We start from the raw sequence: 13,885 nt of genomic DNA on the forward strand, positions 1-13,885 counted from the left end.
AAAGTCCCAGCCAATCCAGCCTCGCCTTTAACTCAAACCCTCCACTCCTGGTGACGTCTAGTAAATCTCTTCTGAACTCTCTCCAGCTGAATAATATCCTTCCTATAAGGATAACCAGGAATGGACTCAAACGTCTGAGCAATGAAGGCAAGTGTACTAAGTGCCTTCTTAACCACCCTGTCTGTGTGTGATGCTAATTTCAAAGAATTATGTACCTGAACCCTTAGGTTTCTGTTCTAGAAAAGAACCCAGAGTCCCACTTTTATTTGCATAAATCCTGTCCGTATTTGTATTACCTAAAATGCAGTACTTCATATTTATACAAATGAAACTCCATCTGCTACTTCTCAGTCCATTGACCAAGATCTCTTTGTAATCTTAGATAACCTTCTTCATTGTCCACTATATCATCAAAATTGATTGTATCTGCAAACTTACTAACCATGCCTCCTATATTCTCATCCAGATGATTAATAGAAAAGACTAACAAAAGTGCCCCCAGTACCGATCCCTGTGGAACACCGCAGGGCACAGGCATCCAGTCTGAAAAGTAACCCTCTGCCACCATCCTTTGTTCTCTACCATCAAGCCAATGTTGAATCCAATTAGTAAGCTCACTCTGATTCTCATGTGATCAATTTTACTAATTTGTCTACAATGTGGAATCTTGTCAAAGGCTTTACTGAAGTCTAAGTAAACAACATCTACCACTCTACCCTTAAAAACTTCCTTGGTTAATTCCTCAAAAAAATCAAATCAAGTTCATAAGACATGATTTCCCTCACACAAAACCACATTAACTGTCCCAAATCATTCCTTGGCTCTCTAAGTGAATATAAATCCTATCTTTCAGAATCACTTCCAACAACTTACCTACCACCAAAATCAGACTCACAGATCAATCGTTCCTGGGTTTCTCCTTACATCCCTTCTTGAACAAAGGTACATGAGCCACTTTCCCATCATCTGGCACCTCACCCGTAGTTATAGATACAAACATTTCTGTAATAGGCCCCACAATTTCCTCCCTAACTTCCCGTAATGTCTTGGGATGCACTAGATCAAGCCCCAGAGATTTAACCACCTTTATATTTTCTAAGTCCTCCAACATTCCCTCTTTGGTTATGAGAACTGTTTTCAAAACATCAATATTTATTCACGAGTTCTCTAGCCTCCATTTCTCTCTCCACAGTAAAAACTGTTGCAAAATAATCATTTAATACCCCTTCCCTCTCCTGAAGATCAACACAAAGGTGACCTCTTGATCTTTAAGGAGCCCTACCCTCTCCCTCGCTAGTTACTCTCTTGCTCTTTATGTATTTGGAGAATCTCTTTGGATTATTCTTAACCTTATTTGCCAAGGCTATCTCATATTCTCTCTCTGTGCCTTTCTGATCTCCCTCTTAAGAATGCCCCTACACTCTTTACACTGCTAAAGAGATTCATTTGAACTCAGTTGTCTATATCTAATATATAATTAATTTTCATTCTTGACTAGAACTTCAATATCTTTATTGATCCATTGTTCTCTAATCCTACCTACCTTACTTTTCTTTCTAACAGGAACATAATGGCTATAAACTCTCATTATCACACTTCTGAAAGCCTCTGACTTATCAGATGTACCTCCAACTGTGTACAGTCTATTCCAATCGACTTTTGAAAGTTCTTGTCTCATACCATTAAAATTTGCCTTACTCCAATTCAAAACTTTAAGTTGTGGAAGGTGATTTCAAGAACTAGCCTTCAATAACTAGGAGAGAGGAGGGATATGAAATGAATATTTTGCAACAGTTTTTACTGTGGAGAGAGAAATGGAGGCTAGATATAGATTTCGATAACTATTTCAAAATAAGTAGAATTATGATCACTAGACTCAAAGTGTTCTCCTCCTAACACTTCAGTCACTTGCTCTGTCTTATTACCCAAGAGAAGGTCAAGCTTTGCTCCTTCTCTATCAGGTCAGGCAGCATCAAAGGAGCAGGAGAATCGACGTTTCAGGAATAAGCCCTTCTTCAGGATTCCTGAAGAAGGGCTTATGCCCGAAACATCGATTCTCCTGCTCCTTTGATGCTGCCTGACCTGCTGCGCTTTTCCAGCAACACATTTTTAAGCTGATCTCCAGCATCTGCAGTCCTCACTTTCTCCTCCTTCTCGATCAGGAACATTTACTTATTGATAAAGAAAATGTTCTTGAACACATTTAATAAATTCTCTGCCTTCCAAACTTTGAACATTATGGTAGTCCCAGTCAATGTCTGGAAAATTAAAATCACCCTACAACCTTATTATTCTTACATGTATCTGAGATCTCTCTACATATTTGTTTTTCAACTTCCCTTTGACTACTTGGGGGTCGATAGTACAATCCCATCAAGTTGATCATTCCTTACTTATTTCTAATTTCAATCCATATATTTTCACTGGACAATTTTTCAGAAATATTTTTTCCAGCTGCAGAAGTAATGTTTTACTGAACCAAAAACGCTTCTCTGTCTCTTTTGCCTCCTTTATTATCCTTCCTACGGCATCTGAAACCCGGAACATTGAGCTGACAGCCCTGTCCATCCCTCAGCCAAGTTTCTGTGATAGCAATGACCACCTAATCTCATATTCCCAAATATACCCCAAGGTCATCAACCTTACCTGTAAGACCCCTTGCACTGAAATAAATGCAGTTTAATTCTTCAGAGTTATATCATTCTCTAAAATGCTCTTGTCTGTCTTTTCTAATAAACTTGTTCTTTTCAGAATCAAAACAATCTTCATCTACCTTTCTATTTACTCTGCTAGTTAAGATTCTCCATGTCCAAGATATTCATAAATGAAATATATTGTAATTCTAAATGTTTTGCTTTGCAAGTTAAGTGCGAATAGGTAAAAAGTTAAAAATTATTAGCTGTTTTTGTTTGCACTGACCAAGATCCAGCTAGTGACACGTAATGATCAACGCAAGTAACAGCTGAAGAACTTCAGTGTTTGCTAAGTATGGAAGCGGAGGAAGAGGAACTACCTGCAGGCCTCCCGGTGGTAGTAGTGGACACTGGAATATTTAAAGGTGAGAATGTATGGTGGCAACAGGCGTCAGGGGAAGAGGGCTGGGGGATGAGAACTGAAGGAACAGACTAGGACTTGAGGGCACAGCAACAGAGTGAAGGATGAATCTTTAGAACTGACATGAGGAGGAATTTCTTCAGTCGAGAGGTGCTGAATCTGTGAAATCATTGGCACAGAAGGATGTAGAAGTTAAGTCACTGAGTGTATTTAACGCAAAAATCCATAGGTTCTTGGTTAGTAAGGAGATCAAAGGTTATGGGAGAAGGACGAAGAATGGGTTGAAAAACAAAGCAACCATGATGGAATGGTGGAATAGACTCGATGGGCAAAATGGCCTAATTTTGCTCCTACATGAAATACTTTTATGGTTCAATGATCTCCAACAGCACTGGAGAAAGTATCATTTGCATATGTGGAAATGTAAAGGCTACAGAACAGGAAACTTATATAAATGATTTGGATATGAACATATGAGGCATAGTTAGTAAGTTTGCTGAGGAAACCAAAATTGGAGGTGGAATAGAAGCGAAGAAGGTGGTGTCATAACAATGCACGGTGGCTCAGTGGTTAGCACTGCTGCCTCACAGCACCAAGGTCCCAGGTTTGATTCCAGCTTTGGGTGACTGTCTGTGTGGAGTTTGCACATTCTCCCAGTGCCTGCATGGGTTTCTTCCGGGTACTCTGGTTTCCTCACACAGGTCCAAAGATGTGCAGGTCAGGTGAATAGACCATGCTAAATTGTCCATGGTGTCATGTGCATTAGCCAGAGGGACATGGGACTGGGCAGGTTACTCGTCGGAGGGTCGGTGTGGACTTGTTGGGCCGAAGGGCTTGTTTCCATACTGTAGAGAATCTACTAATCTAATTGAATGCAATCTTGATCAGATGGGCCAAAGAGCTGAGGAGTGACAGATTGTATTTAATTTTAATAAATGTGAGATGCTGCATTTGGGAAAAGCAAATCAGAGCAGGCCTTAGACATCTAATGGTAAGGTCCGAGGGAGTGTTGCTGAACAAAGAGACCTTGGAGTGCAGGTCAACATTACTTGAAAGTGGAGTCACAGGTAAATAGGATGGTAAAGAAGGTGTTTGGTATGCATTCAGTTATTGGTCAGAGAATTGAGTATAGGAGTTGATAGGTCATGTGAGACTGTACAGGATATTGGTTCAGCCACTTTTGGAATATTGTGTGCAATTCTGGTCTCCTTCTTACTGAAAGGATATTGTGAAACTTGAAAGAGTTCAGAAAAGATTTACATGGATGTTGCCACGGTTGGAGGATTTGAGCTACAGGGAGAGGCTGAACAGACTGAGGCTACTTTCCCTGGAGCTTCGGAGGATGAGGGTTGACCTTAAAGAAGTTTACAAAATCATGAGGGGAATGGATAGGATAAATAGACAAGGTCTTTTCCCTGGGGTGGGGAGTCCAGAACTAGAGGACATAGGTTTTCAGTGAGAGGGGAAGGATTTAAAAGGGATCTAAGAGGCAACTTTTACACAGAGGATGGCGCGTGTATGGAATGAGCTGCCAGAGGAAGTGGTGGAGGCTGGTACAATGACATTTAAAAAACATTTGGATGGGTATATGAGTAGCAAGGGTTTCGAGGGAGATGGGCACTCCAATCCTGTGCACTCCACTGGTCACAGGCCTCCAGTCCGAAAAACAACCCTCCACCACCACCCTCTGTCTTCTACCTTTGAGCCAGTTCTGTATCCAAATGGCTAGTTCTCCTTGTTTCCATGAGATCTAACCTTGCTGACCAGTGTCCCATTGGGAACCTTATCAAACGCCTTACTGAATTCCATATAGATGACGTCTACCGCTCTGCCCTCATCAATCCTCTTTGTTACTTCTTCAAAAAAACTCAATCAAGGTTTTGAGACATGATTTCCCATGCACAAAGCCATGTTGACTATCCCCAATCAGTCCTTGCCTTTCCAAGTACATGTACATCCTGTCCCTCAGGATTCCCTCCAAAATCCTGTCCATCACCAACATCAGGCTGACTGGTCTATATTTCCCTAGCTTTTCATTACTTTTCTTAAATAGTGGCACCACATTAGCCAACCTCCAGTCTTCCAGGATCTCACCTGTGACTATCAATGATACAAATATCTCAGAAAGTGGCCCAACAATCACTTCCCAGCTTCCCAAAGAGTTCTAGGGTACAGCTGATCAGGTCCTGGGGATTTATCACCTTTATGCGTTTCAAGACATCCAGCACTTCCTCCTCCGTAATATGAACATTTTCAAGATGTCACCATCTATTTCCCTACATTCTATATCTTCCATGTTCTTTTCCAATGTAAATAACTGATGTAAAATACTCGTTTAGTATCTCCCCCCATCTTCTGCAGTTCCACACAAAGGCCACCTTGCTGATCTTTGAGGAGCCCTATTCTCTCCCTGGTTACCCTTTTGTCCTTAACGTTTTTGTAAAACCCTTTGAATTCTCCTTAATTGTATTTGCCAAAGCTATCTCATATCCCCTTTTTACCCTTCTGATTTCCCTCATAAGTATACTCCTACTGCCTTTCTACTTTTCTCTGGATTCACTCTATCTATTCTCCATACCTGGCATATGCTTGCTTACTTTTCTTAACCAAATCCTCAATTTCTTTAGTCATTCAGCATTCCCTATACCTACCAACCTTTCCTTTCACCCTAACAGGAATATACTTTCTCTGGGCCTTCGTTATCTCATTTCTGAAGGCTTCCCATTTTCCAACTGCCCCTTTACCTGCAAACATCTGCCCCCAATCAGCTTTTGAAAGTTCTTGTCTAATACCGTCAAAATTGGCCTTCCTCCAATTTAGAACTTCAACTTTTAGATCTGGTCTCTCCTTTTCCATCACTATTTTAAATCTAATAGAATTATAGTTGCTGGCCCCAAAGTACTCCCCCACTGACACCTTAGTCACCTGCCCTGCTTTGTTTCCTAAGAGTAGGTCAAGATTTACACCTTCTCTAGTAGGTACATACTGATTCAGAAAATTTTCTTGTACACAGTTAACAAATTCCTCTCCATCTAAACCTTTAACATGATGGCAGATCCAGTCTATGTTTGGAAATATAAAATCCCCGACCATAACCACCCGATTATTCTTACAGATAATTGAGATCTCCTTACAAATTTGTTTCTCAATTTCCCTCTAAATATTGGGGTTCTATAATACTATCCCAATAAAGTGATCATCCCTTTCTTATTTCTCAGTTCCACTTGAATAACTTCCCTGGATGTATTTCTGGGAATATCCTCCCTCACTACAGCTGTAATGCTGTCCCTTATCAAAAACACCACTCCCCCTCCTCTCTTGCTTCCCTTTCTGTCCTTCCTGTAGCATTTGTATTCTGAAACTGACAGTCCTGTCCATCCCTGAGTCACATCTCTGTAGATATCCCAGTCAAATGTTCCTAACCAGGCCCTGAGTTCAACTGCCTTCCTTATTAGGTTTCTTGCATTGAAATAAATGAAGTTTAATTTATCAGTCCTACCTTGTTCTCTGCTTTGTCCCTGCCTGCCCTGACTGTTCGACTCACTTCTTTTCTCAACTGCACCAGTCTCAGATTGACCTCTTTCCTCACTATCTTCCTGGTTACCACCCTCCCAGCCTTACTCGTTTAAATCCTCCCAAGCAACTCTAGCAAATCTCCCTGCCAGTATATTAGTCATCTTCCAATTCAGGTGTAATCGTCCTTCTTGTAGGTCACTTTTACCCCCGAAGAGATTCCAGTGATCCAAGAATGTGAATCCTTCTCCCACACACCAGCTCCTCAGCCACGCGTTCATTTGCTTTATCCTCCTATTCCTACCCTTACTGGCTCGCAGCACCAGGAGTAATCCAGGTATGACTACTCTTGAGGACCTCCTTTTCTAAATTCCTGCCTAACTCTATATTTTCCCTTCAAAATCTCGTCTTTTTCCCCACCTATGGTTCCCATGTGTACAATGACCTCCTGCTGGGTCCTCTTCCTCTTGAGAAAATTTTGTATCCTCTCTGAGACATTCTTGATCCTGGCACCAGGGAGGCAACACACCATTGTCCAAGGGAGTGTTGCTGAACAAAGAGACTTTGGAGTTGAGGCTCATAGCTCCTTGAAAGTGGAGTCGCAAGTAGATAGGATAATGGAGGTGGTGTTCGATATGCTTTCCTTTATCGGTCAGTGTGTGTTGTACAGGAGTTGGGAGGTTATGTTGTGGCTGTACAGGTCATTGGGTAAGGCCACTTTTGGAATATTGTGTGCAATTCTGGTTGCCGTCCTAATGGAAAGACATTGTGAAACTTGAAAGGATTCAGAAAAGATTTACAAGGATCTTGCCAGGGTTGGAGGATTTGAACTGCAGGGAGAGGCTGAACAGGCTGAGGCTATTTTCCCTGGAGCATTGGAGGGTGAGAAGTGACCTTATAGAGGTTTATAAAATCATGAAAGGTATGAAAAGGATAAATAGGCAAAGTCTTTTCCCTGGGGTGGGGGATTCCATAACTAGAGAGCATAGGTTTAGGGTGAGAGGGGGAAGATATAAAAGAAACCTAAGGGGCAATGTTTTAAGACCATAAGACATAGGAGTGGAAGTAAGGCCATTCGGCCCATCGAGTCCACTCCGCCATTCAATCATGGCTGATCGACATTTCAACTCCACTTACTAGCATTCTCCCCGTAACCCTTAATTCCTTGTGACATCAAGAATTTATCAATCTCTGCCTTGAAGACATTTAGTGTCCCGGCCTCCACTGCACTCTGCAGCAATGAACTCCACAGGCCCACCACTCTCTGGCTGAAGAAATGTTTCCGCATTTCTGTTCTGAATTGACCCCCTCTAATTCTAAGGCTGTGTCCACGGGTCCTAGTCTCCTCGCCTAACAGAAACAATTTCCTAGCGTCCACCCTTTCCAAGCCATGTATTATCTTGTAAGTTTCTATTAAATCTCCCCTTAATCTTCTAAACTCCAATGAATACAATCCCAGGATCCTCAGCCGTTCCTCGTATGGTAGACCTACCATTCCAGGGATCATCCGTGTAAATCTCCGCTGGACACGCTCCAGTGCCAGTAAGTCCTTCCTGAGGTGTGAGGACCAAAACTGGACACAGTACTTTAAATGGGGCATAACCAGAGCTTTACAAATTCTCAGTAGCACAACGGTGCTTTTATATTCCAACCCTCTTGAGATTTTCACACAGAGGGTGGTACGTGTATGGAATGAGCTGCCAGAGGAAGTGGTGGAGGCTAGTACAATTGCGACATTTAAAAGGCATCTGGACAGGTATATGAATAGAAAGGGTTTGGAGGGATATGGGCTGGGTGCTGGCAGGTGGGACTAGATTTGAGTTGGGATATCTCGTCAGCATGGACGAGTTGGACCCAAGGGTCTATTTCCATGCTGTACATCTCTATGACTATGACTCTAAATGACATGGTAGTGAACTTCACAATGTTAAACACATGTATCACCTCTATTTTAAGACCAATGTTAAAGCAAGCAACATTGAACAAATCGGTGATAAGTGAGGACTTACTTTAAGTATGCAGTGTTGATACAAACAATAAGTCCTTCCTAACTCAGGTTGCAATTAGAACTGAACACATGGTGGATATCGCACATATTCTCAGTTTAGTTGTAACCCTTTGCATGACAGTCAATAGTGGAGGAGCAAATAATTCTAGACGCTGGAATTTGTACTGAAAACAAAAAAATGCTGGAGATCATAGCGGGTCAGGCAGCATCCATGGAGAGAAAGCAAGCTAACGTTTCAAGTCTAGATGATTCTTAACCACAACAGCAAAAAGGAAAATTCAGTTTTCTCTAGTCTGCATTGGTAAGAATTAGCTCCAAATTTTAATTACACAATTTTTCAACTCACCATGGGATTTTTCAGGGACCAGCAGCAAATCAATCCCCCTCTTTGTTCCTTATATCCAAATTGCCCATAACCAACTGCCAATAGGTCCTGTATATCAAGACAAAATAATTTATGCCTATCATAATATATATGCAATCTGAACTTCCTAAACAATTATAAGTTGTTACTGAACAGCATACTTCAAAACTTATCTGTAAGCAATTTAAGTCAACAGCCGGAAGGTAACAAAACAGGAAATATGCTAGTTAATGCTCAATTGCCAATTTGCATATAATTTTTATGTAATTCATTTTGAGTTAATCCTACAACACTGCTTTTGTGAAACTCACACATGTCTTTCATGCTTTCAATAACGTATGAACTGATGACTTACATGTGGTATCCTTTATTCAGAGTGACAGTCCCTTGGACTTCCAGGAAAGTGAGTCACAGAGGCATAGGATTCACCCTGAAGATAATTCTCTGTGTAAAAACTTGCTGAGCTGATAGGCTGAGGGATAGTGCCATAGGTAAAAAGTTCAGGACACAGAACTGATCCAAAATTTGAAGGGGCAGCACACAATTGAGGTGCAGAGGGACCATCACTTTAAGTGACATTTCACTTCTGAGTCCTGACTGCTTGGACAGTTAGGGGGATAGCTACAGGGAAAGGAGAGATAGCGACAGCATGGGAAAATCCACCCTATCCTTCTTCTCCTCCATTGCTTGAGAGAACATAGTGGGTGGACTGTGACATCTTAGAACTCAAATGGACATTGACACCATTGAATGATCCTGTGTGGTTGCAAACAATTATTTTCCCTGGACCTTAGAACATCTTTCTTTGCTGGAGTCGAAGAAATTAAGATGCCAGAAATCTAAACTGCATGGCGGTCCTTTAAATATGGTACCTTTTCCATGTAGACATCAGGTGATATAGATTACCTGATGGCAGGGGGACCTTCCCCCTGCCATGTGATCCAGCAGTAAGCCCACAGCAGTCAAATTCATGAGCTTGCCATCAGGTAATTAGGTTCACCTCAACAATCATAGAGACTCATCCATTCACTGATGATTTCCAGACCCGCCAGTGGAATGCTGAAGGGCTAGGACTAAACCCAGTCCCGTACTTATAACTCTTAAGACACAAGAGTTCAGAAAGAATGTTGCCAGGGTTGGAAGGTTTGAGCTATTGGGAGAGGTTGAATAGTTTGGGACTATTTTTCCTGGAATGTCGGAAGTTGAGAGATGATCTTATAGAAGTTTATAAAATCATGAGGGGCACATAGGGTAAATAGACAAGATCATTTCCCTGAGTTGGGGGAGCCCAGAACTAGAGAATGTAGGTTGAGGGTGAGAAGGGAAAGATGTAAAAGGGACCTAATGGGCAACTTTTTCATGGAGAGACCGGCACATGTATGGAATGAGCTGCCAGAGGAAGTGGCAAGGCTGGTACAATTTCAGCAGTTAAAAGGCATCTGGACGGGTATATGAATAAGAAGGGTTTAGAGTAATATTGGACAAGTGCTGTTTAATGGAACTAGATTAATATAGAATATCTGGTCAGCATGGACGAATTGGACTGAAGGGTCTGTTTCCATGATGTACGTCTCTATATCGACTCGGCAACTCATTTCTTAAGAATAAATAAATTCTTAATAATAAATAAATATTACTTAACAGATCATTTACCTTTTCATATCTGGTTTATGCATTGTTCACAATCAATTCACAAAACACCACTTCAGTAATGTAAGCATTTTCTGCTTTTAACTATCACTGATGAAACTGTATTAATTTCCCATTTTCCACAGCTCCAGATTTTGGAGTTTGCAAAGTCCCATTAATTAATGAACAGTTTCAAATGGGACATATTTTAAAATAACACAAAAAGACAAAAAAAAATCAAACTGATGATAAAATTGTATGTCACTGTCAAGTTCCATGAATGGATTATAATACAGCAGGATATTATGAGTGAACAAACTACTATAGCCTAAAACTTCTGTTGCACCACATTTATTTAGCTGGTCCTTATACATTCAATATAGCAAGTGTAGCAATCTTACACTAAAGGTCCATACTGGCCCTAATCATTTAGGGTACTAATTCTATTAACAGTACATTAATTTTCTATGTACCACTAAATCAGGGAAGTGGCTGAGTCTCAAAACATCGGAGGAATGTAAACATTTCCCAGGTGGGGAACTAATGATACTGCACAAAGTTTTTGTGGCATTCCCAGCTTCCCCAGTATTCAAAATGTCAGAGATTGCAGATTGTGTGCTATTTAAAAACATTTTGGGTCTTGCTCTCAACTGACTAAAGATATGAGCTGAAAACATACTGAACAGAAATTTTATTTTAACAACTCAAGAGATCTAAGTGATAGTTAATGGAAGCAATTAAGAATCAATATTCTGAAAGCTTGGTGGGGCTTAGTTATCTATCACAGCATATTTAAAAGATGTATTCCTATTGGCTATAGGCTGAATGGTGGAACACACTGAGGTTCAGTTAAAGACACTTCATATAGCCTTGGAGGCTGATGCTGATGGCAGGGGCATACAGTAACAGCTGGAGACAGGGTGTTAGTGGAGATGGTGGAGTAGTGGTAATACCATTGGACTGGTAATGCAAAGGCTAGGCTGATGTTCTGGGACACAAATTCATATCCCACTGTAGCAGCTAGTGGAACTATATCTATTACTGATTGTTGTAAAAACCCATCAGACTTAATAATATTATTTAAGGAAGAAAATCTGCCATCCTATGTGACCCTTGACCCATAGTAATGTGGTTGGCTTTTAACAGTCTTCTGAGATTGCCTAGCATGCCATTAGTGCAGATAATCAGAAATAGCAACAAATGTTGGCCTTTCAAGCAGTGTCAACATCCCAAGAAAAAAACATATACTTGGAAAACTTCTGTCAACACTGGACCCGAGAAGCAAGCTTCTAATGCAGTGCTAGCTTCCATGGCAGGAGCACAACCTGCCAATACAGAAGTCAGAGATTTCACCAAGGGCTTCAAAATGAGAACTCCACTACTGTGTTCATAGAAATTACTATTTGCTCGAAATGTGAAATCCTGACAAAAGAAGGAATACAAATTCTCCGTGCTGTCAGTCATTATACACAAATTTATTGGCAGACTTCTTCAGTAGTCTCAACCTTCAAAGGAGTGACTAAACTCTCTATTGTAAAATCAGGACATAGAATCATGGTGTTATACAGCACAGAAACAGGCCCTATGGTGCAACTCGTCCATGCCGAATAGATATGGCTCGGGTTCAATTCCCGCCTTAGGCAACTGACTATGTGGAGTTTGCACATTCTCCCTGTGCCTGCGTGGGTTTTCTCCGGGTGCTCCAGTTTCCTCCCATAGTCCAAAAATGTGCAGGTGAGGAGAATTGGCCATGCTAAATTGCCCGTAGTGTTAGGTGAAAGGGTAAAATGTAGGGGAATGAGTCTGGGTGGGTTGCGCTTTAGCGAGTCGTTGTGGACTTGTTGGGCTGAAGGGCCTGTTTCCACACCAAGTAATCTAATCTTAGTATCCAAAATAAATCTTGTCTCATTTGCTAACATTTGGCCCATATCTGTCTGAACCCTTCCTATTCATGTATTTATCCAGATGTCTTTTAAATGTTGTAATTCTATCACCCTCCACCACTTCCTCTGGCAGCTCATTCCATTCAAGCACCACTCTTTGCATGAACCCTCTCACGTTAAACCTATATCCTCCAGTTTTGCACTCCCCAACACTGGGAAAAAAATCTTCACTTTTCACCCTATTCATGCCTCTCATGATTTTATAAACTTATATAAGATCACCCCTCAGCCTATGATGCTCCATAGAAAATAGAGCCAGCTTATTCAGTCACTCACTGTAGTTCAAGCCCTCCAACCTTGGCAACACCCTTATAAATCTTTTATGCACTCTTTCAACTTTAACTGCATCTTTTCTCTAGGAGGGAGTCCAGAACTCATCTAGATTCCAAAAGTAGCCAAACCAATTTGGTTACACTTTTATTACTAAACATGATCAAAAGTCACAAATATAGAGGTAAAAAAAAGTTCATACTCTGGGGGCAACATATCAGCACAGATAGAAGATAGATTAGCTGGCAGAAAACAGAGTACTGTATACATAAGTAGGTCTTTGTCTGACTGTCAGGAAGTGATGTGTGGAGTCTCACAACGGTTTGAGCTGGAGCCTCAAATATTTACAATTGACATTAATGACTAGGTGAAGGGAGAGAAGGCAGGGTAGCTAAATTTGCAGATAATTCCAAGTAGGAAAGTATAATGTGAAGGAGCCATAAGGTAGTTGCAGGCAGACACAGATAAGTTAAGTGAGTGGACAACTGTTTAGCAGATAGAGCATCATGTAGAAAAATGTGAAGTTGTTCATTTAGACAGGAAGAATGAAAAAGCAGAGTGTTGCTTAAATGGATTGTACAATTGCAATGTGCAGACGGATTTGGATCTTCTAGTGATGAATCACAAAAGTTAGTATGCAGGTTAAGCACATAATTAAGGTGGCCAATGGTATACTATGTTTTATTACTCATAGAATTAAAAATAAAGCAGGGATGTTATGCTTCAGTTGGTGAATACTGTGTGCAGTTTTAGCCTCCTTATTTAAGGAAGGATGTAAATACATTGGAGATAATTGGACATGTAAGACTTAGAGTAGTAGGTGTAGTTTCATGTTGGAGGAAGTAAATGAGTGACACTTGGGGCAGTGATTGCAGGACAGTGAAGGAAAATGGGAGAAAGGAGTGCTGTGAGTAGTATAACTCATGATAGTTAAGGTGTGAGCAAACAGTAGATATGTGAGCAATAGAGCTCCTAATTTGACAATTTTGCTGAAGTCATTGAGCTTTTTCAATTTTGCAACTATATCCTGCAAGCTAAGTTCCTTTAGATAACCTCCTTAGTGATTACTTCTCATTGGCAACAAGGATATTGACTGAACAACTT

At 40.8% G+C, this 13,885-nt stretch overlaps 1 protein-coding gene across 1 annotated transcript in view; it reads right to left on the reverse strand.

The window, feature by feature from the left end:
• Positions 1 to 13,885, reverse strand: part of dnai4 (dynein axonemal intermediate chain 4) — a 116,453-nt gene that overhangs the window by 61,151 nt on the left and 41,417 nt on the right. The window contains exon 10 of the mRNA XM_060829574.1: positions 8,922 to 9,008. Within this exon, the coding sequence (XP_060685557.1) occupies positions 8,922 to 9,008 (87 nt within the window). The remainder of the gene's footprint in view (positions 1 to 8,921; positions 9,009 to 13,885) is intronic.

This window comes from Hemiscyllium ocellatum, chromosome 9 (assembly GCF_020745735.1).
Source record: "Hemiscyllium ocellatum isolate sHemOce1 chromosome 9, sHemOce1.pat.X.cur, whole genome shotgun sequence".
Classification (NCBI taxonomy): domain Eukaryota; kingdom Metazoa; phylum Chordata; class Chondrichthyes; order Orectolobiformes; family Hemiscylliidae; genus Hemiscyllium; species Hemiscyllium ocellatum.